We start from the raw sequence: 23,489 nt of genomic DNA, 5'->3' as shown, positions 1-23,489 counted from the left end.
TTACCAGCAGGTGTCAGTGGTCACCAGTTTACTTTTTCCCATGTGGACTTTTAAAGTAAAGCCAGCTGGTTTTAAAGACTTCAAAGTCCTTACTTTCTGTTTGCTGTTGTGCCAAACACACATTTCCTTCCTGCTTTCACAACATGACTGCCTGCCATCAGGCTGGGTTGAGATATATCCGTTGACAGGAAGACAAAGACACGATGCATGCCGGGGCACCTTTTCTTGCAGTTTGAATGTGCTTCCCTCAGTCAGTCTACACCGACCTGTAAATGTGATGGATTGCCTTGAAGTTGATTCAGGGTGGAGAGATGAATCCAAATTACTGCGGCAACCTACTGACTTCATAAACAAACAGCTGGACTCGACTACCATGAACTTTCAGAAAAAAGACACGAAAAGAGACTTGAGCGCCTGACATTTCTTTACTTGACACTGCAAATATAATTAAATGATGCAAGTTTTCGCCTAACTTTTAGGTTTATACTTATACTTGGTTCAACTATGATGTTTGCATGAAGCTGCATGTTATACAAAGCAATGCATGTATTTAGTTTACGTCTATATTTTCAAGCTGAATCATCCCAAGATTAAAAAGACTGAACTAAATCACATCACCAAACTCCAACAGCCTAAATGCAAGAAAACCTTAATAAAGCTTCATTAGATAAACTCTGACAAAACTTTGCAGGATTAAGAATTATTGATATTATAACCACAGACTGTATGAAAGGTGAGCATCATAACACCATCTTAGTTTGGATACAAGACCCTGAGGACGCTACAATCATAAAGCAGCTGATTTTAGACTGACTGAGGTTCCAGATGAAAATAAAGTTATCAGATGCATAACTCCTAACCCCTTTACCTGGACCACATGAGGAAGAAGGTGAAGTGAAAGTATCTGTGCTCTTATGCCGAGTCCCAGTCACAAGCGAATTCTCGGGCTTGGCTTCTGTGGTCAGACCAGAGTAAAGGAGCACATCTTCCTCACACGGCGTTTACTGTAGAGTCAGACGTGATGCTTCTAATCCTGCCAACAGTCTGTATCATAACAGTCTCATGTCGTTTGTTCCCTTCTTCTGTCACTTACCTTGAATCCACATTGATAAAATGTTGCAACCACCTGGACGATCACTGACGCACCAGCAGGAGCCACAAAACCGTGTTTCAGAATAAAAAGCACCACTGAAGCAAAACCACATTCAGTTTGGTTTAAACTTTAAACGAGTTCATTTTTATTAAAAATCCCTTGGTTCAACAGTGATTGACAGCTGTTGTTTCACATGTGAAACTCAACTCCGTTTCTTCAAAGTATCTTACAATGACATGAAAGCAAGAACTGTGCGTACAGATGAGTGAGAGCAGGAAAACTGAAACGAGCGCAGCCCTGATCCAGGACTCGCAGTGCTGACTTCAGTCACCGAGCGGCATGCACGATTCGTTTTGAGAAAGGTTAAACTGGCAGGTTTCCATTCCAGCCAAAATGCCCACTTCTTTCCACGAGTACAAAAGATACCAGCATAGACCAGCTGTGTGTGCTGAGGCCAGCGTTTTAATGTTAGACCAGCCTCAAGTTGCCCACTCTGTGATACCAGCACACTGAAAATGACTACATGTTGAAATCACAGGTCAGAACCTGAAAGCTTCCAATTAAAGTTTACAAAGACCAAGAAAAGATGTGAAAGATTTTAGATCTAAATCTTTGGAGTATCCAACCTGGAGCTCTGCCACTTCCTGTGCTGCGGGACAAGCGGACTCCATAAACCTTGTGTCTGCTCTGTATTCATGTTCGTTGTTTTATTAAACTACATTTTGTCATTTTTCCAGGATGAACTCATCCTCAAAAACTTATGTTAAAGGCAGCTGGCATGATTGGTGTGAGGGGCATTTCTATATCCACACATGGAAAGTATAGCAGCTGAAATCCCACTGAGCAGCTTCCCCCGTTATCCAACCCACAACAGGACAGCACAGACGATAGCAAAGGTCAGGACCTGTTACTGCTGTGGTTCTGTTGAACTGTGACGTGTTTTATCAAACTGATTCAGGACGCACCGAGACTGGATTACGATCTAGAGTTAGCATTAGCAGCGAATTAGCCGCTCGGGTTTAAGCACAGCGTGGAGCTACGTGAGCTGTGCTGACAGCGACTCCACCTGGGCTCGCATTATAACGAGCTCTAAACACTCCACCACTGTTGGATTTATAGTAAGTGCTCTGCTCTGTTAGACAAGACGAAAGTCAGCTCTGTGATTACGCCATTATTGGAACTTGTCCCTTTAGGGTTGGGGGGTGGGGACCTCCAGGCCTGGAGGGCCGGTGTCCTGCAGATTTAGATCTCACCCTGGGTCAACACACCTGAATCACATGAGTTCATTAGCAGGCCTCTGGAGAACTTCAGGACATGTTGAGGAGGTCGTTTAGCCGTTCAAACCAGCTGTGTTGGATCAAGGACATCTTAAACCTGCAGGACACCGGCCCTCCAGGCCTGGAGTTGCCACATCTGCTTTAGGGGGATGCTAGAAAGTTGTAAACGGGGAAACCGTCAGTCCCTCTACCATCGATCCGACGCTCTGTATGTGTTAGCAGCACTGAGCACAAGTCTCTCTCACTGTCTGGTGAGCTTTTTTAAGCCCACTCAGTAACGGACATGTCTGAGACTTCGAAGCAGTGCTTGGTATGAGCATCGTTGTCCAAAGGTTCGAAACAAAAAGAAGCTGTTACGGTTTCTCTCCTTTATTATTTACTCCCCTTGTGCCAGGGGAACGTTTGGATTCTCCAGCGCTTCACTGTTTTTGAATGAGAAAAATAAAATTCAATCACAATGGATGAAACTGAATCTCATATACAAGGCTCTGCGCCATCACGCGAGCCTCAGTTTCATCGGCCGTTTGGCCAGCGGCCGTCGACGAGGCGTTCAGCATTTACACGAGTGCACCCCTGCTGAACGTGACTGTTGACCATTTACCTGGTAGCAGACAAACGGAGGACTGAGCTGACCCGTGTTGTATTTCAGCTTTTGCTTACACAAAACCACAAACAACAGGCCAATGACGTACATACATTATCACTAGCACACCAACTGTATTAACCTGTAAGTATATCACATCTTTTCAATGATTGAAGGAAAGCAGTGCTGAATCAAGAGCTGAAGGAAAACTGAAGTCATCACAGCAAATTTACATGTCAAACCAATCCAGCTCTTGAAAACAGAGCACACTCAGTCACATGTACATAAACCTGTACAGTATTTACACATGTGCAAAGGAAATGAACATCAAAAATCAAAGGTGAGTAACCCAGACCAAGCATTAGTTTGGCAAACGCCTCTGTCGACCAGAAACGACTCCCTAAACATCCACATATGAGAGATTTGAGTCCCAACGCAAGCAAAGGAAACGTCGTCCGAGTATTGTAATACTGATTTCTGTGGTATTGCTGGTTGTACCAAAAGCGCTGCAGGCTCACGAGACGCTGTGCATCTCAACCACATACTCTGCCAATGAGGTGTTTGAGTGCAATATCAGTGAGGTCACTCTAGTGTCAAAATGACGGCAAGGCCGATGTCATCCGCACGATGCCAGTGAATAAAGCTATCAGAGCTAAAAGCATGGGGGAAATGAATGAGGGGGGGGTCTGCCACAGTTACAGAGCTGTGAGCTAACAAAGACATTGTATGTTTGTGAGTTTTCACTGTTTTCATTTAAAATGTGTCAAAGTACACACATTATGTATAACCTGAAAGGCAAAAGGGTCCCAGGCATGATCCTGTGCCAAGCGCTGCAGCTTAATAGGCTTAGAATTAGCCTGTCAGGAGCATGAAGAGCAGGATTACTGTAAGAGCCAGAGGAAAGGAGGCAGTGACACAGTGAGAGCAGATCAGGTTAAACACATACAAAACACAAAAGCTTTACACGTCAACGAAAACAGAGAAGATCCTCTGGAGGATGGCGAGTGCTGATGCTCTTCCTCTCGCCTTTCCTGAAGATGAGCTGCAGCGTGCATAACTAACAACAGCCTGGAAAACAAATACCTGCGTGGTTATCAGCCTGCAGCACACACTGCAGGAGGTCGTCACGAACCGTGTTAACTGTAAGTGCTTTGCTCCACTCGTCCCTTTTACACATCAGGTGTGAACATGTGTGAATACTTGTGTCAGCACTCTTAAACAGCCTAACTGGACATTATTGGTTTTTCTACCCAACACTGAGTCTGACTGCACCACAGCTCAGATTCCTGTCTTTGTGAAGGATCATTCGGATTTATTATTCCATTATTCCTACTGGGTGTGATGCACGCTGAACAATGATCATATTAAAGTAAGAACAACAGTAATCGCTCTCATTAGTGGTGTCCCAATAATCCAACTCCTTAATCACAAAGTCGCCTTTATGAGGGTAAAACTCGAGGCCAGAGCCTCTATGATTACAGGCTGGAACAGATCAGGGCTTCGCCTGTGACAACTATTTAATAAAGAAGCACTAAGGGGATTTCCCAACTCTCTGAGATTGAAAACATTTGTATCACGGTGTTATTTCATGGTGGTTTTAAGGTGTATCACATTCATATTAAACTTCAGCTACAAGACTTATACAAGCGTGTTTTGGTGATGCATCTACCTGACTTTGGTCGGCTTTAGCAGCCTGCAGTGCTGCACCTGCTGACATAATTAGGAGTCGACACCAGAGGCCACAAACTGGTCAGCAGTCGAGCCTAACTGGACTGTTTTCAGCTGGCCACCTATGACCAGTAACCAGCTGGTAAACCTCAGATATACGTGATTCTCTGCTGACCATCTCGTGCCTCATGTTGCAAGGATATTAAACATATTAAATACAGCGTCTTACTCCGTCTTGTCCTTTTCTGCAGCAGTCTTTCTTATCTGACTGAAGTCATGTAAAGATGCCCTGAAATGACAGAATTCAGTCTAAAGGGGCTTCGGTGCAAACCACAGACTGGAACAAACATGTAATAAACCTGAATGATCCTTTGTCTGCCTCACTGACTGGATGACGTGCTCAGGGCTAAAAGTATTTCTGTGTTTAAGGCTCTATGTTAATAACAGGGACCGCTCTCCATCATTATACATTCTGATCATGCGGCCAGGGGTGTGTCTGCGACTGGCCAGCCTATCTTACAGTCTGCAAAGGGGAGAAACCCCCAACCACGAGCCCCTGCTGGCTGGTCACTTGCTGATAAAGAAAAAAAAGTCCCCCACCCATGTTACTAATATGTAAGCACCAAAGTTTTTATTTTCCCCCTCACACGACCAAGGAGCAGAACGTCCCTCGACAGCGAGCTTTTGTCTTCAAACACCATCGAGCTGTACGCCATTAATACCTGAGCATTCAGGGCATGTTTGTATTTGAGTCCAATCTTCATGTAAATTGTAAAACCCACAAACAACTTTGCAGCAACACGCAGCACGATGAGGTGGCTGGATGCAGTGTCGGCCCTTTGGGTGAATGTGAGCACAAGAAATCACAGGATCATGTCTCATATTGCATTTAGTAACACTTAGCACCGAGGTTTGGGTGGCATTTGAAGACAAAGGCTCTGACTGTCTTTTCTACCTGAAAGCAGGAGTTTCTAGGGTCACGCTGCTCTTCCGTCATGCTTCAGATGAAATGAAGTGGAAGCTGTGATTAGCCTGAGACTAGGCTGCAGTTTGGAGCAGCAGATGTGACACCTCCCCCCTTCAATATAAAGTCGTAGACCGTGGGTGCTTTGAACAGTGGCTAAAGGATAATCAATATTACAACCAATGACTGTTGCCCATTATGTGACCGTCGTTGTTAACAGCAGCTGATGAGATGTTTGCGTGTGCTTTGCGGCCGAGTTTGCGGTGACGTTTGCTCGTCAATCACGTGTCCCAGTCGAGCTCTCTGCACGCGATGCGGACCAGTCTGAGCTCCAGTTCAAAGGCGTCGGGCCGCTCCTGAGGGTTGGCCGACAGCATCTCCCTGATCAGCTGCTTCATGTGGCTGTTCATGCTCTTTTTCCGGGCAGGGATCAGCAGCTCCATCTTTGGGTTTTCTAACAGGGCCTCTCCCAGCGGCACAATCTCCGAGCCCTGCTGCACGTAGCTCCCCAGCAGCTCCTTCTGAGTCTCCACATCCACAAAGGTGATGCGCTCCACCATAGCCCAGATAATCACCCCCAGGGCGAAGATATCTGCCTTGGCTGTGTAATGGCCCTCCCAGACCTCCGGGGCCATGTAGAAGTCCGTCCCACAAGCCGTGGATAGGAAGCACTTGTTGACGCTGGCCGGCTCCTCGGGGTTGAGCCCGGATGTAGAGCAGACCTTGCTCAAGCCAAAGTCAGCCACTTTGAGGGTGGGCTCGGACGAGCCGGCTGGCGTGCAGGCCTGGGAGATGAGGATGTTGTCTGGTTTGAGGTCACGGTGTATGATCTGATTACGGTGCAGGAAAGCCAGGGCGCTGCCCAGCTGCAGCATGAAGCTGGTGTTGGTCTTGCGGCTAGGTTTGCGAGACAGCAAGTAGGCATTCATGTCGCCGCCGTCGCAGAAGTCCATAACAAACCACAAATAGTAGGCACAGCAAGGGTCAAAGGTGATCTCGCCCTTCAAAGACGTCTCCACGAGCTGCAGAAGAAACACAGAAGATGAAAAGTGCGTGCACATAAGCAGTGCTGGCATTTTCCATGTAACGATTGTGACATACGGCCTAGATCAACACATTTATGGCGTGTCTCAACATAGATGCTCTTTCTGGTGGCAGATGGCTGCACAACATTTAGGAAACAGCAGTTTATAATTGATGCCCAATGCTGGTAGTGTAGAGCCATTAGACTATTACAGCACACATCCCTACTATACACCAGTCCTCATTTAATCATTAGTAATTATTCAAGTCCGACTCCCTCTCACAACATTGTAGCATGTTTATCTTAAAACATAAATCGTCACAGGGGACTGTTGTCAGCCCGACGCTTTGAACTGAGCTAAACTGTGACTGGCTCTATGAAAGCACATTCGGCCAGTTTCCTCGTCTGGAGCATTTGGATGGTTTTTTGTTGTTGTTTTGATCTTTTTTTTTTGTAACTCTGATGCGTTACAAAAAAACCCCCAATTAATTCAAACAAATTTGCACTTCACAATACAAGAAAAAAAAGGATACTCCTAACTACTTTGAATGGAACTTGCTGCAGGAATTCTGGCGAGCTGTTGTTGGAAACTCACTCTTTGACCAGTCGATGGTTTATCCTGATAATTTACCAAAAGCTGTGATCAGGCTGAGGAGCAGAGGAACTGATTGTTCAGCATCCTGCAAGAATGTCGCAAAATGTGATAGAATCATCAGGTCCTGCTGTTTTGCCATCAGGGAATGATTGTATAGCCTGGATAACCTCCTGAAGAGTAAACTCAAGATAATCCCAGTCAGAGTTCCTCAGTTTAGGCAATGGGAGAGAATCGAAGAAGCCATTAAGATCAGATTGTAACATATTATGCGTAAGAGAACATAACTCACTACAGAGCTCGCTGAAGCGACGGTTTATATCAAGTGGGTTAGTTAGCAGAGTTTTGGATTTGATGCTGTGTATTGCTCTTGCTATGCTGTCGTGATAGCAACATACCAGGTTTATCCCCAAACTCAAAATGCTTTTGTCGCAATTTCCAAAGTAGATTACTGACTAGGCCACTCGTTATGTCATTATATTCGTATTTTAATTTCACTATCTCATTATAACACACAGGAGATGCAGAGACTTGATACGATCCAGGTCAGGAGGAACACTGTTGATTTCTCTCTTTCTTTTTTAAGAGCTGATGTGTAAGAGATTATTTCGCCCCTCAAAACAGTTTTCAGTGCGTCCCATGAAGTCGAATCGGATACCTCACCATTATCGTTTACTTCTATGTAATTCTTCAATTTGCAGGTTATATTCTTAACAAAAATGTCATCCTTAAGAAGGTTAGTGTTAAGTCGCCAAGAGTAAACCTGTTTGGAAGTCCATCGCTTCTGCTTATCCTTTTTTTTTCAGGGTTGCGGGGGGGGCGCTGGAGCCTATCCCAGCTGTCATAGGGCGAGAGGCGGGGTCCACCCGGGACAGGTCTGTCGCAGGGCCAACACACAGGGACAGACAACCATTCACACTCACAGTCACTCCTGCATTCACACCTATCCCCACTGTTTTGGAAGTGAAAGATTTAATGATATTGTTAAGGGACTACGGTCAGATATTAATATATTATGATACTTGGAGTTGGCGACTTGAGAAATGAGACGTGAGCTCAGCAGAAAATGGTCGATCCTGGTATAAGATTTATGAACATGTGAGCAGAACGAGTTCTCTCTACCTGTAGGACGTTGAATCCTCCAAATATCTACCATGTCCCTGGTTTTAAGAAGATTGTTTAAACGTTTTGAAGAAGCTGTTTCTGACACTAATTGTGTAGATGATCCATCTAGGAAGGGGTCAGGATAACCGTTAAGATCTCCAGCCACTATTATATTAGGATCATTATCTGGGAGCAGATCAAAAATTCTCTTAAAGAAACTCTGTTCATCTGCGTTTGGGCCATATATATATTTAGGGGTATTAATGGGTGAGAATATCTACCTAGGGGATCGGTAACCACAGAAGTCATCTGGAATGGGACGTTCTTCCCAAATAGTACCGCGACACCACACGTGTGAGGTGAATGGTGACTGATATATCTGAGATACCCAGTTGCACTTTAATCTATGTTGTGTATCTTTGTGTAGCAATGTAACACAATGCTACGTTATATCGCTTCCCAGCTACACAAAGCTCAGACTCTACACGCCTGAGTTAGCATAGTAAACTTTTACGTTTGGGAGAGTTACCAGGAGAAGCCTCAAAGTTTGCATTCGAGCAAACCACAAGATTTCTGAAAGAGCCCTGGGGGAGATATTTGGCCATAACATCATATTTTATGAAAACCAAACACAGCACATCAGCACAAACATCTCCTAGCAGCTGTCAAGCATGGCTGTGGAAGGGTGACTGTATGGGCCGTGGGCACCTGGCAGGCATCGCGTGAACAACCAACTCCTCTGTATTCTGCACTGAGGCTTCTGTCTGCGAGCTAAAGCTGGGGAACATTTCTGCAGCAGGACAATGATCTCAAACACAAATCAACAACAGAAGAGCCTAACAAAGAAAATAATCAGGTGTTGCAGTGGCCCAATCCAAGTCCCGACTGCATGGAGTCTGTTCCCTGATTTTCTTTCCCCAACAGTTCAAAAGCACCAAGAGGTTTACTGGAGGTCCTGGAGGCAGCCACCCTTTTTCTTTTTTAAATCAGGCCACTGAAGTTTGTGCAATGTCATTTGTCCCAATACTTATAACAGCTCTTGAAATCACAACTGAAATGCTTTAACCTCCTAGGACCTGGGTCCACATATGTGGACATCACATTTTGGGTTATTTAGACCAAAATACTCAATTTTGCTCTACAGGGGCCTGATATGTACTCACGGGGACGTTATACTGCTACTGTTCTACTGAAATTTTAAACTAATATCCTCATGTGGCTCTCATTCTTCTTAGAAACAAAAATCAGGTAAAAAAATAAAATAAAATCTGGTAATTCTTTGTTTTTACATTCATCGGGACCCAATCGGGCCAAATATCAAAGAGAAATTAAAATGCTGCTGTGGAAGAGCTCAGGTTAAATGTGCTGCTGAAAATCATCTAAATCAGCATAAAAACAGTAGCAGAAACTTGTTTTAACCCTTGTGTGGTGTTCGTATTTTTGTTACTCAGCCAGTGTTCATGGGTCTGCTGGACCCGCTAGAGTTTTGGCTTTCCAAATTAACACTATCAAACAATTTTATGTTAAATTACTCAACAGATGTTTACTTCATCCCAATTACAAGACATATGAACAGCAAACATGGTTAATTTTTTCCCTTTACCTTTGTTAGATCACATTTATGAATTAATGTGCTTCTCGTTTTTCTTTTATATAAAATGTTATAAATAAATCAGTTATAATCAAGTGGAGTGAGTGGAAAGACACAACACATTTACACGTGAAAAAATAATTAATTGTTTAATTTTTCTTTTGAAAAAAACTGAACACGGGTCTCACAGACCCGAACACCATACAAGGGTTAAACAGATGGTTGTCAGAGGATTCACCACCCAAACACATACTGCAAATTATCCCACAAGTGGTGTGGTCAGATACTCCCACCCATTATCACTCACTGTACTGTAAGCATGTACTGGAATATTACAACTAAAAAAGGAGAGCTGGAATAAAAGGATTCTGGGAAAGTTTCCAGTGCTAGCACTGCAAAAGGTGAATGAACGGCTTCAAAACAGCCCTGTGAGCTGCTCAGAGGCAGTAATCAGGCGTGTGGAGAGCTCCTGAAGCTGCTCCAACATTCATACTGCGCAGCCAATGCACGGCAGGCAGCAGCACACATGACTCCAGTCTCACCTCGCCAACAAACACAAAGCTGCCCACTGACGACCCACTGAATCAGTGCGGTTATCGGTCGGATTCAGGTCGTCATAAATCAATCAACATAAAGTATAATAAACAGAACAAAATGTATTGTGTAATTGTGTTAGTCTGCTGTTTCCCACAAATACAACTTTTAAACAATGTTGTTAATGTTTAATTTGTTCTCATCTTTAGATTTTTGTGATTTCTTTTTCCTTGATATTATTATAACGTTTTAAATCTTAGTGTTGTGTCAGCGGCGATGTTGGAGGCAGGAGGACGACACCACAGAGAAGCTTTATGGCTGTAAAACAGGAGAACACACTGAGAGCGCCAAACAGGATGTTAGGGGCAGCGTGAGACGGGGGCACATGATCAGCTGTTGTGACCTCTCAAGGGAGCAGCTGAAAGAAGAAGATGATGATGATGATGTTCCACCCTGGCAGATTTATTAGTAGCTCTACATTTCACTAATCACTGCATCACAGCTGAACGATGTGTTATCATCACGATGCCCGAGGCTCTAACCTGTGCATCCTGCCTTTAACCAACTTCAGCACATGTTTGAAAACTAAAGGTTTCTGAAGTGCTGCACTAAGTGCCGGAGATTATATTTGAGAAATAATTCACTGGCTACAGTTCAAGCACATTATTGATTATTGATCTAAAACAGGTTCTGCTTTCAAACACTGTTATCACTTTAGCATGAAGTTATAAAGAACTGCTAAACCTCCATAAAGCTTCATATAATATTGCCCAGCATGGTGATAAACAATCACAAAGGGTCTTTTAAATTCATCAAAGCAAACTGAAGGCAAAATCAGGCACACTGCATGTTAACAGGCTGCACACGCTAACAACATGAAACTGTCGGCTCCACGCAGCAGCAGCAACTACAGAGTCTGAGTCTAAAAAGCCAACACGTGGATAAATCAATGACAGCACCGAGCTTCCCTCTGACTCAGGAATAAATGGGAGTCAAAAATAATAAACATTTAACTATCAGATCAGATCATTTAACTAAATTTTTACAAGTGCCTTTGTGTAAGTCACAATCTACAGTTTATAAATGGATAAGCTCATTCAGTCAACATCGAAGCATTGAAGCATTAGAAATAATTTCCCCAGGGATCAATAAAGTATTCTGATTAATCAGACTCTGCATCAGCATTAATGTTGTCAGGTGTAAACTGTACGTCTGACTGTCAGCGTAGCACACTGGAGGGTTTGTGTTCTCCTATCACCTCAGATGCTGTCATGTTCTTATCTGGTTGGAGAGCCTTTTTGTCCAGTACCTGACAAACTGGTTTTTCCTCCCAAGTCCTGCTTCTTAAAGAATCACAACCTGCAGGACGCTAAGGCAGGAAGTCACCTGCTGGGCAACAGTGTGACGAATGCATCTATAAATAAAGACAATCACATGAATGAATCGTGTGTTTTGGTCACATCAAGTATCACATCTGAACTTGTATTACTTCTTTGATCAATGTGTGTTTAACTGGCTGAGGGGACAAGATGAGTTTGGCATGAGCCAACGGGAGATTTCAGTTTCACTTCTGCAGGATCGCTCCGAGCACGATTCCTTTTTCTGTAACCCCGAGGTCAGCACAGGAACTAATGTGAAGTTAAAAACAAGCAGAAGCCATTAGCAGAGCGGTGCTCTGTAAAAGCATTTACATGCACACAGTGACATCTGTCAAACAGAAAATACTGGAAGTCTGAGATTAGCACTTCCTGTTTATCATTTACACGAGCTGTGTTCAAATAGCCGAGTAGGTCGCTTGCTCACTACATCAGCAGGCAGACTCTACCTGCACACGCTGCTTTCACAGGACTCTTTGCCTCGTGGTTTCACCGTTACAGCAGCATTTCCTGCATTTATCAGTCTGTCACGTCACTGTGGAGGAATTTTGCCCCATTTTTCTTTATAACATTGTTTAAGTTCATTGAGGTTTCTGGACATTTGTTTATCTGCAGCTTTCTGCAGGTCCTACCACAGTAACGGAGCCAGTCGGCGGTCACATGTTGACGTGTGGACACGGACACACCTTTATTTGTTCATTTCTTGTAGTTTGTGTTTACAGTCACACTCCTGTTGTGTGGCCCAGTTTAAGCCAAAGTTAAGCTCAGGATCAGTAACATGTTTAAACAAAACTAGCATCCTGACAACTGACCTCCAGGACACTCTGCTGTACAGAGGAGTGCACGGCAGCTCACTGACTGCAAGAAGCTCAGACTGCAGAGCAAGCCTAAGTCATCATCCTCTATTACGATAGGTCGGTTTGTCCTGATATGCTGTTTGGTTTGGGCCAATCGTGGCACTACTATAGGAAATAATCTCTTGTGTGTCAAGAGGACTTTGACCTTCATATGTGCGTGTGACGTTCTTTGCCTGTAATATCACCGACCACCATGTGTAAACTGGTAGATCATATATCTAAAGGCCTTCTCAAATGGACGCACAATGTAGTCTTTCACAACAACTGTATAGTTTCACTGGACGAATTCGCAGCATTTTCAAACCCAGCTCAATTTTTTGGATCCCAATAAACAATCCGACCAATCAGGTCACTTGATTTGGCAACAAGTGCGCTCACAGCTCAAGCCGCACACCTGTACTGAACAGACATCGGCATGGAAATAGTCAAACAGCACACAGGTAAACTTTGCTGCGGCTCACTGGGCCCTGTGAAGTGATTTCTCTGCCTCCTCAGCTGTGGTTCAAACTGACCCACTGACATCCTGTAATATGTATGAAAGCGACGTGACACAGCTTCAGCTCCAGGATCAAACCACGATATTCTCCCTGCTGCTGCGTCCTCGTGAGAACAGTAGGAGCCGTAATCACAGGTTCTTATTTAGGAACATCAGCACCAGCTCACCGTTGCTTTTATTTTTGTTCCACAGTCCATTTTTATGTAAAGAAATAACACAACAGGTGGAGAACAAGGAGCAGCTCTGACAAACTCACTGCAATGAACAGAATTACAAGAGCACAGTTTCTCTGCTGGGTTAGCTGTGTAGAGAAATACCCACAGAACAATCAGAACATCTGTTACAAACCAAGCTGTGTTTGACTCGTTTTAACTTGTGAATTCTCACATTTTGATCTGATATTATTACTACTGTTTGTTAAAATGACTGTTTTAGGACTAAAACAGTCATTTTCTTTACCTTATACAGTGAAGCAGTTATAAAAAGTGAACACAAACACAGACGAACTACACCCATCGTTAGGGATGGGTATCGAAACCCGGTTCTTGCTGAGAACCGGTTCCCACTGTTTCAGTTCCTTGGAAGTGTTTGCCATTTTTGCAAACGATTCCCTTATCGATTCCAGTCGCCCCGAATGACGTCACCACGTTGCGGAGCGTCATTTACCTGGCAGGAAACACGGCGCCTAAGCGGCTCAAACTAGGGCTGAACGATATATCGCATTTGCGATAATATCGCGACATGATCAAGTGCAATTTTCTAACCGCAAAGGCTGCGATTATACTCTGGACATGTCCAAATTCATGGGCTGCATCCTCCTGAGGCCGCATTTGTAGACCGATTACGTCACAGCGACGCGCCGAAGGCTGTCCAAATTACTACCATATCCAAGAATTCATAGCGCGGCCCAGCCAAACTCCAGTTTCCAACAATGGCGGCCGCTACTAAGTTTTAAAATTACTCATACTAATCTTTCTGGGTCACAAAATAAACTTTTAACATATTTTCAGGCGAGAAAGTAGTTGTGTAAACATCAAATATCTGCTCGGTTTATCAAGATATCCCATATTTGCAAAAGTGCTTCGACGTTTTCAGAGGCGTCTGCTACCCACCAGCTCGACAGCTAGCCGGGAGCTCGAGGGTTACTGATGCGGCCGAGAACGGCACAACTCCCGGCACATCATTTTCAGATCACCGCGGAGTTTCGCTGCTCGGGTTAAACGTAATATATATAAGTCACTTAGACAACCTAAAAATGTTATTGTTGGGCTTTTTTCAGTGTTTTGTTTGTTCGTGAGTAAATCGGTTTGGCTGAGATTAAAGTTATTAGATTAGATAAAACAAAACTTTATTAATCCCCCGGGTGGGTTCCTCCTTGGTTTTCACACAGCTGACTAAACGTCAAACAGAAAACTTATTAAACAGAAGTATGAGACAGTCGAGAATTTACACCAGTGTCTGGTTATATTTTAGATAGCAAGAAGCAGACGGCCGAGTTTATTAAACTCCACCGAGACAGCGGTGACGCTAATCAGAACTAGACCGTCCAATTTCACTCCTTTAAACTTTAAAGGCGTGTTTGTGTGTGTGTTTATACAATTGCTATTATGTTTGCACTTTATGTGTAATGTTACTGACTGCAGAGATCAGTAAGCTGTGTGTATTTTTTATTTATTAGTTTTATTTATTTAATATTATTTTTTAATTGAATGACTGTCTAGTAGTTCACAGATGTCGAAAAACTGAGTGTGGTAAAGCCACTGATTTTGTTTATGTATATTTCTGCAATCTGCACATTGTACTGACTTTCATTTTAATGTTTACACCAGGGTTCCTTGTCAGCACTTTATGCTCAGATGTTTGTAAGCTAAAAATAAACTATTGTGTATGTTCAAATATACTGTTGTGATTGAAGAAGTTAAATAAAAATGTCAGTCATCAATTCATGCATCACCTCATGTCATCATAACAGAGGTCTGTCTTCCAGGAAAGAACAGTTTAAAATTAATGTAATATAGTATTGGCCATACTATATGATGTATTGCTTGTCTTTGTTTAATAATACAGAAGACAAAGACCTTAAAAAATAATCGCATATCGCATCGCAATCGCAATATTGGGGCAAAAAATCGCAATTAGATTATTTTCCATAATCGTTCAGCCCTAGCTCAAACGCTCAAAAGTTTGGTTACACTTTACGAGAACGGATGACAACAGGGCAACTTGCAATACTTGCAAAGTAGATATTTCATTTAAGGGAGGAAACACTACGAACATGCAAAAGCATTTGCTCACAAAACACGCGATGACCTTAAATGAATGTCGTGTTTTTAATTCCGTGAATCTCAGCCCAGCAGCAGCGGTAACGTTTGCACGTCCTCTCCCGTTAATGCGGCAGGTAAATAATCAACTAACAGTGCATATATGATCTGCCTTATTACAAACCTGCCATTACTGTGCACTTAGGTGGCCATGATGAGACAGAGTGTGGCTCAGATGCTGGCAGTTCTCGCTGCAGTCTGCCGGTAGCGTCTCCTTTCAGGCAGGATAGACGAATGTCACCAAGCAGTGACTCAGTTTGTGGTCAAAGGCTTGCACCCGTTTGCCACAGCAGATGATTTTCAGTAAGTGAATGTGTTTAATTGTAGGCAGGGACATTACTGGATATTCTTGTGTAATTGCTACAGAATAATTTATGTTATACTTTGTTATTGCTACAGAAGAATATTTATTTTATTATTTTACATTTACAATGTTTTTCCTGGGGACCCTGTGACACCCCATTGAAGAGCCGTAGGCTGGATCTCTTAAGATCTCAGTGTTGGGTTTGTAAGGCCATGTTACTCCTAAATTTGTCTCTTGTTCAAAGAGAAGATATAAAACAAAGTTCTAAGCTAATCGACCTTAGTGTTCTCCTTTTTAAAAAAGAATCGATAAAGAATTGATAAAGAATCGAATCGTTAAACAGAATCGAAAATGGAATCGGAATCGTGAAAATCTTATCAATACCCATCCCTAGTGATCGTGACTGATCCCATGGGTCATGTGTTCTCACCTCAAGGTAGAGCGGCGAACTGGAGCCGTGGTTCATCCTCTGGGCTAGCTGGTCCCGCTGCAGGATACACTCCTCCAGGTGGATGACATTCGGGTGCTGGCTTTGGATGCTGCTGAGGGCCCAGAATTCCCGAAGGGCCAGTTCGACATTTTCTGGAGAGTGGCAGCGAATCTTCTTCACCGCCACCCTTGCCCCTGTACGCTTCACTACTGCCTCATAGACCACACCGTAACTGCCACGCCCCACCTCCTGGATGAGTTCGTACTTCGGCTGGCTGCTTACCATCCTAGTCCTCACTGTGGAGACATATTGTGAGAGTTAAGCTCGCCCTCTGCACTCTGTTGACATGCTAGCATGCTAGTATGATCCCATGGAGTGTATAACGCATGGACACAGCCACCCAATGCAAACTCATTAGCTAACAACTTGTCAACTGCAAATCATTAGCCAAAGACAACCCCACAGGTAATGCTCCTTTCTGATACTCGAATACCCACAAATACAAAGCAGGCTTATTGATTCCAGTGACTGAGCCCATGATTCATAGACTTTGATAGGACCACAAGTCTTTTTGCAACCACAGGTATTATTGTGTCCTGGTGGAAAATCATTTCGCCTATCCAGGGTTGCTTCACTGTGACTCCAAAGCTACGTCCGTCTGCATCCACCCAGTGAAAACTCATAAAGAATCGCATATAAAAAGTACAAGCTGCTCCCTTACTTAGCCAGAAAGACTGGACACACTGGAGAAGCCATTTTTCAGGATCTATGTCAGACGTACGAATTTCCCTTTGAGATCAATAAAGTTACTCTTGCTCTTGTAAGGGGCTGCCACAGCAGATGGTAAATATGTTTACTGTGGGTGCTCTTCCTGCCACAAAGCTCCCAGAGAGCTGTGCCTCCTGCTCTCATTCACCTAACACGCAAACGTTGGGTGAATGAGTTAACACAACAAACTCTGTGACAAATAAAGACCTAAACAGTTGTCAGGTGCCTCTCCTCTGAGTCTCTTTGCCCACAGTTCAACTTCACACTCTTTACCAGCAGAGTCGTGTTTCTGCTCTGCAGCCTCTCTGAGGTCACCAAACCAGTTCTGTGTCTGTCCGTCTGCTGTGACTTTGCAACACCAGCGTAATGATTTAAGACTTTATCCCAAAACATGAAAAACAATTTGGCTCACTAAAGTAAAAACAATGGAGGAATCCAAACGCTGTTTGGAATCAAAGAACAGCAGCAATGACAAACACCGTGGGTGAGTAACATGTCCACAGTCCACAGCGAAATATTCAGGACACAGAAACATTCTTGAAAGCAACAGTTTGGAGATTACATGTTTAAACTGTTTAGACCACAGCTCGTGATAGTTGGTCCACATTTCTCCTCACTGCTCATATTAACATCTGTGTGCTCCTGAACAGTGCTGAAGCCAGCTGAGATCACACTGTGTTCCTGGGAAGTGTGAAGCCTGGATCCTACTCGGCTGAGACAAAGACACTGACAGCCGGAGACGTCACAGCCAGGCTGCATGCGGGACATGCATACTTGCATACTTGGTGCACTGCAATTTACATTTCTGTGGATGAATCCACAAGGTCACAAAAAACATCAGGCGCACGACCAGCACAGACCTGTGTGATGATGTCGCTCTGACCCGAGCACAGCAGGCTGTAGAACTGACAGCACAATTACCTTCATATAGACCGTCAACTAGGGCTACCACAAACGATTATTTTGATAGTCGACTAGTCACCGATTATTTTTGCGATTAGTCGACTAATCAGCTCATCATCCATTGGACGTACAGGTACAGCTTATTGCACCAGCAGCATCTGCTCTTATATAACTATCATTAGCTTACAGCTTTAAGTGTTTAAGGTGCTAACTACAAATAAAGACAAGATGATAGTTTATTAAATTTTAATGAAATCTGCAGATTGTTTCGGTGAAGTTTAATAAACTCCTTGCTATCTAAAATATAACAGGACACTGGAGTATATTCTCCAGCATCTCACACTTCTGATAATCAGCTGTCTGCTTGACGTTTATTCAGCTGTGTAAAAACTATAACTTTAATCTCAGACAAACTGATTTACTCAGGAACAAATAAAATACTAAAAAAAAAGCCAAACAACAACATTTTAAGTTATCTAAGTGACTCATATATCATGTTTACCCTGAGTAGCGAAAGACGGCGGTGGGTTTGAAAACAATTTGCCGGGAGTCCGGTGTTCTCACGGCGCTAGTGACCTAGCCCCCGGCTCGCTATCGAGCTAGTGGGTAACAGACGTCTCCGAAAACGTCGGAGCGCTTTTGAAAATATGCGGTGTCCTGATAAACTGAGCAGATATTTGAGGTTTACACAGCTACATTCTCACCTGAAAATATGTTAAACGTTTATTTTGTGACCCAGAAAGAATAATAAGAGTAACATTAAAACTAACTAGCTGCCTCCATTGTTGGAAACTGAGCTGGGCCGCGCTATGAATTCTGGGACACAGCTGCTTCTTCTTCTTCTTCTTCGGGGTTTAGCGGCAGCTGGCATCCTTGTACATGCAGTGCTGCCATCTTCTGTTTCAGTCCGTTATTACACTCTTAAATCCTGCCACTTATTCCTGCGTCTTTTGTGATCGTACAAAGCTTCAAACGACGCGTCGACTATTAAATCAGTCGTCGACGATTTTGATAGTCGACGTAATCGTGACTAGTCGACAAATCGTGGCAGCCCTACCGTCAACCAAACCATCATTTTCTGCAGTTTTCTTAGTTTAGCTGCAACAACCATTCACAGTTCAGCTTCTTAACAAAAGGCCTGGCAGACAGTTCAGGTAGAAACCAAGTATCTACGAATCACCAACTAAGCGAACGTTCATGTGACTGAGCCGTGACGGGACAGCAGAGGAAACGCTCCCTACGAGAAGCTCCCACACAGAGCCTTCCTGTCACTTACACCTGTACAACATTATAACACTGCTCATATTTTTCAGGAAGACGTGACCTGAGATTGCACTGATGAGCTATCAATACTTCTTTTTCCCTTCATTTTTATTAATCATACTATACTTCTGATTATTGTTACTTTATAACTCAGTGGCATAGAACAGACAGCTGAATGCTGGACAGGACTAAAAACAGGGACAGATTACAATCAATGTAACTACACAGTTATTAGAACGGCAAAAATAAAGATTACAGATATAATGTAATTGGGTGACAACTGTAAGCTGTCAACAAAGTAAATAAATACTACTTAATAACTGTTTACCCAGTGAGCTGTAAAACAGTGACAGAGGCGCCTGCAGACATTACTTTTTCTTGTTGAGTAAGTGATGCAACAAAGAGTCCTACTGTGTCTCAGCAACAAGGCAGCAAATAAAAATTTAGGATATAACAACATGTTATTGTTATTATTATTAATATTATTATTAATACCACCATAGTAATATGGCTTAAGCGCAGCCTGTTACACACCAATGCATGTAAGATAAGTGGAGAAGTGAAAGATAAGTGCCCCCGCCCCTTCCTTTCTCCTGTTATTAAAAAAAGCAGTTTTAACTTTCAATTAATAACAAACACAGGAGGAAACCTGTATAGTATTCAGTTTGTAGCATACCCCTCTGCTGCTCCATTGTGTAAACAGGATTCAACACCATGTACAACTATTGTGTTAACGTGACACCACTACAGGGTTACATCACCTTGCACAGGAGCTGGGTCGTAATCAGATTAGAAAGTACTTTTTTAAGTATATATTTAAGATAAGAAAACTAAGCACAGGCAACATGGACTGCAAACCATCCTTCTCAGTTGGTTTTTCTATACACCAACTGACAAGGATTTTAAAAAATAAATCCATAGTATTTGATGATTTGGGCTATTGGAATACTGTTTCAGCAATACTCGATAAGTAAAACTCACCAGTGTACAAAGTCACTTGGTCACATGTCAATAATAGCTCAGTTATAACCATTTCTTCTTATTATGAAGCCAACTTATGTTAGCGTTGTTTCACTTGATGGGCTGTTGCTCTTTCGACTTGGAGCACAACACAACTTAGCACTGTAACAACGCTGCCTGTTATCCTGGGAATGGCCGCTATTAAACACCTGTCTATATCCCAATATTCACTGGACTAATCAGAAAACTTCATTCTAAAGGAAGGTGACAGTGACAGGTTCGGAACTGATGGATGTCTCCCAAAAGTCGGCAGCGAAAGGCTGACTCCCGGACGGAAGGAGCGGTAGCCAGCGTGCTAAGGGGCTGATTACAAATCCACTTGACTGATTGGCTAAGAGGCTAACAGCTATCCGGCCTGCCTACTGTCAGCTAACGATGTTGTTGCTCAGCTAACGTTAGCTAATCACGTTAACCTGAGCTAACAATGAGTCCATATATCTTCAGCACAACTGACACGTACGGTGGTACCGAGCATCTAGCTAGGACAAGTCCATGCCTCTTTAACGGTACCAGCACCGGGGCACAGAGGGGGCAGCGTGATAAGCACAGGGTATTGACAGTTTATTGTCCTCTGTGTGTGTGTGTGTGTGCGTGTGCGCGCGCGCGCGCGTGTGTGTGCGTGCGTGTGTGTGTGTGTGTGTGTCATCAGAAAAAAATCCAGCCTCAAAACACACACACGCGACCCAAGTAGCTACAGCAGACGAGACAATAGTTGATATGTAGAAGAAACAACAGTTGTCGGGCCGCGACTGTTATCAAGCTCACCTTCGAGTCGATTCTCGGGGGTTCATTTGTTGTCTTCTTTACTCTCCCTGGCAGCCATTACCGCCGCGCACGTTCTGCTCGCAGTCAAACCAAGAAGGTTTTGTCAAACACTGGACGTGAGAGCGCGCAGCTGCTATGCAGCACAGCGCGTCAGTGGCGATAGAGCGACGACTTCCGGTCATACCCTTCAAAATAAAATTCCCGTAGATGCTTTTTTATAATGGAGACTCAATAACCAGGAGGTGGAGGAACGTTGACGGGCGAGGGTATGTTTTTCTAAACATGCTTTATGAAAAAAAAAAATTAAGTACATGCAGAGAAATAGCTGATTAGTTCTTCATTAAGTCTTGTTGCATCAAAAAATTCTGCTTTGCTTTATATTCTAAGAGTTGCTTACTTTCTCTGTTTGGTGACTTTTTTAGTCATTTTTGTGTGGATTTTTTATTTGTTTGTTTTGTATTAAACTAAACACTTGTACTTTAGGAATTGAAATTAAATCCTGACTCAAAGATGGCAAAAGGCACGTGTATTTTTAAAATGCAAACTTCCTATTATAGCTAGCACATTTGATTAGCATTATTCAGTCAGTGAAATGAGAACACGTAGTGAACAAAATGCCGTGCACACCTGCAGAAGAGGATTGGGATTTTTTTGCTCAGAATTCTTTAAAAAAAAAGGACTCCCCCACTTTTTTCTATTTCCAGTGGCACTAATCCTCTTCCATACACACCTGTACAAGTTTATGTAATCTAATGTAGTGGACCCGCTATCCAAATATCACCTGTAATTCTTTCTCAAATACAGATACTGATGCTTGGATGATAGACAAACCTATTTGCCTGATTTCAGTAACACGCTCACAGAAAACACACGATGAAAATCCTAAAACGAAACATATGAACAAACCTATACCAGCTGCCCAGTATTCAGTATTCTAGGGTGGACATTGTGCAATTGATATAATTGCTTCATGCGAAGAAAAAGCACTACAGGTGTGATGTTTGCTTTGAGTTTGCTGACGCAGGGCGGTGCTGCAAATATAGAGGTCTCTTTATACATCTAAAGAAAACATATAATAGGGTAAGAGAGGCACTTTGGTACTGCAGGAGGAAGTCGGGAGTGCCAGGGAAGTATGAGGACAGCAAGACAGTAGTAAGGTGTGCAGTGGGAGTGAGAGATGTGTTCAAGGTGGACATGAGATTACAAGGGTCAGTTTTGAGCCCGCCCTTGTTTGCAGTGGTGATGAGCAGGTTGACCGATGAGGTTGGGTATGAAGGGACTATGATGTTTGCAGATGATGCTGTGATCTGAGAGGAGCTGGAAGAGAAGCTGGAGAGGTGGAGGTATGCTCTGGAGACAAGAATAACGAAAGTCAGTAGAAGCCAAATAAAATACATGTGTGAATAAGAGCGGGACAGCTGTGCATGACTGAGGCTTGGCCACCCATAACCCTGTCGCTGGTTCACCACTGTTCCTTACTTGGACCCCTTTGATAGATCCTGAACACTGCAGACTGACAACATCTCACAAGAGCTGCAGTTTTGGAGATGCTTTTGAAGTTGTGTAGCATCACAACTTGGCCTGTCACAAGGATAGAGACACATAACCATTCATGTGCACATTTACATTTACAGTCCATTTAGATTCACTAATTCACCTAACCCATACATGTCTTTGGACTATGGTAGGAAGCCAGAGTATCCGGGGGGAACAATACAAAGTCCATACAAAAAGGCCCCAGTGTGGATCTGAAGCCAGTACTTTCTGAGAGGTGACGGTGGTAAACTCTGCACCACCATGCGCATGCTGCCCATAATAAATAATAAAAATGTAAAATTAGTAAATACTTTAATGTATTAGACATAGACAGAGCAACTCTGGAGGCTGACCAGGTAGCCAGCGACATAGGTGAAGGAACCCTGGAGGCCAGCACTAGAAGACGTGAGGCTTGGCAGGAGATCTGAGGAGACGATTTACTGGAAGAGACCTGCATCGATGGAGAAAGCGAGTCTGCCAGGAGACCAGACAAAACGCCAGCAGCAGTGGAGATGGAATGCATCAGGAAGCCTGGCCGGTGGCTGAGGAGGAAACGGGGACCTCCGGGGGATTGGGAGTTGCTTGGATGGCTGGGAGAAGTTGCTCTCAGAGGGTGTTTTAGTCTTTATTTGTGGCTGTGTTCTTCATGGCAAAATTGTGAGTCAACTCCCTTGGATGGGAAGCAAGCCCTCACATGAATGGTAGCAGGGTGTTTTACTGTTGGCATGATGCAGGACTGATTGTAGCACTCCACCTTCTCCTCTCTGCACAGTCATGTTTCTGGATGCCCCAAACAGAGAAAAGGCCAGTCTGTCCTCCATGTTTTTGTTGCGACTTCTTTGGCCTGCTTGAAAAAAGACCATCCTCCAAAAGCCTTTGCTTCACTGTGCATGCAGATGTCCTCACCCCTGCCTGCTGCATTCCTGACCACGTTCTGCACTGGTAGTGCCCCGATGCTGAAGCTGAATTACCTTTAGCAGACAGTGCTTGCTGGACACGAAAGCCTTCTTCACAACAACT

The 23,489-nt window shown here is 43.5% G+C and overlaps 1 protein-coding gene across 2 annotated transcripts; it reads right to left on the bottom strand.

The window, feature by feature from the left end:
* Positions 1-412: 412 nt before the first annotated feature.
* Positions 413-21,095, bottom strand: pdik1l (PDLIM1 interacting kinase 1 like). Of its 2 annotated transcripts, XR_014909241.1 has the most exons (4): positions 20,934-21,095; positions 16,215-16,510; positions 2,492-6,607; positions 413-2,311 (listed from the first exon to the last, which is right to left on the bottom strand). XR_014909241.1 is itself a non-coding variant. In XM_085395511.1 (3 exons), exons 2-3 carry the CDS (start codon positions 16,497-16,499, stop codon positions 5,867-5,869), a joined length of 1,026 nt encoding a protein of 341 aa, XP_085251637.1. In that variant the 5' UTR covers positions 16,500-16,510; positions 20,934-21,095; the 3' UTR covers positions 413-5,866. The 2 variants fall into 2 exon arrangements, 1 of the variants encoding a protein (XP_085251637.1); XM_085395511.1 differs by having other exon boundaries at positions 413-6,607.
* Positions 21,096-23,489: the final 2,394 nt, after the last annotated feature.

Source organism: Rhamphochromis longiceps, linkage group LG22 (genome assembly GCF_057381845.1).
Source record: "Rhamphochromis longiceps isolate RC_006_pf linkage group LG22, R_longiceps_female_GT1.1, whole genome shotgun sequence".
NCBI classification, from domain to species: domain Eukaryota; kingdom Metazoa; phylum Chordata; class Actinopteri; order Cichliformes; family Cichlidae; genus Rhamphochromis; species Rhamphochromis longiceps.
The sequence above is the reverse complement of the archived record's forward strand: the minus strand, read 5'-3'. Positions and strand labels throughout refer to the sequence as shown.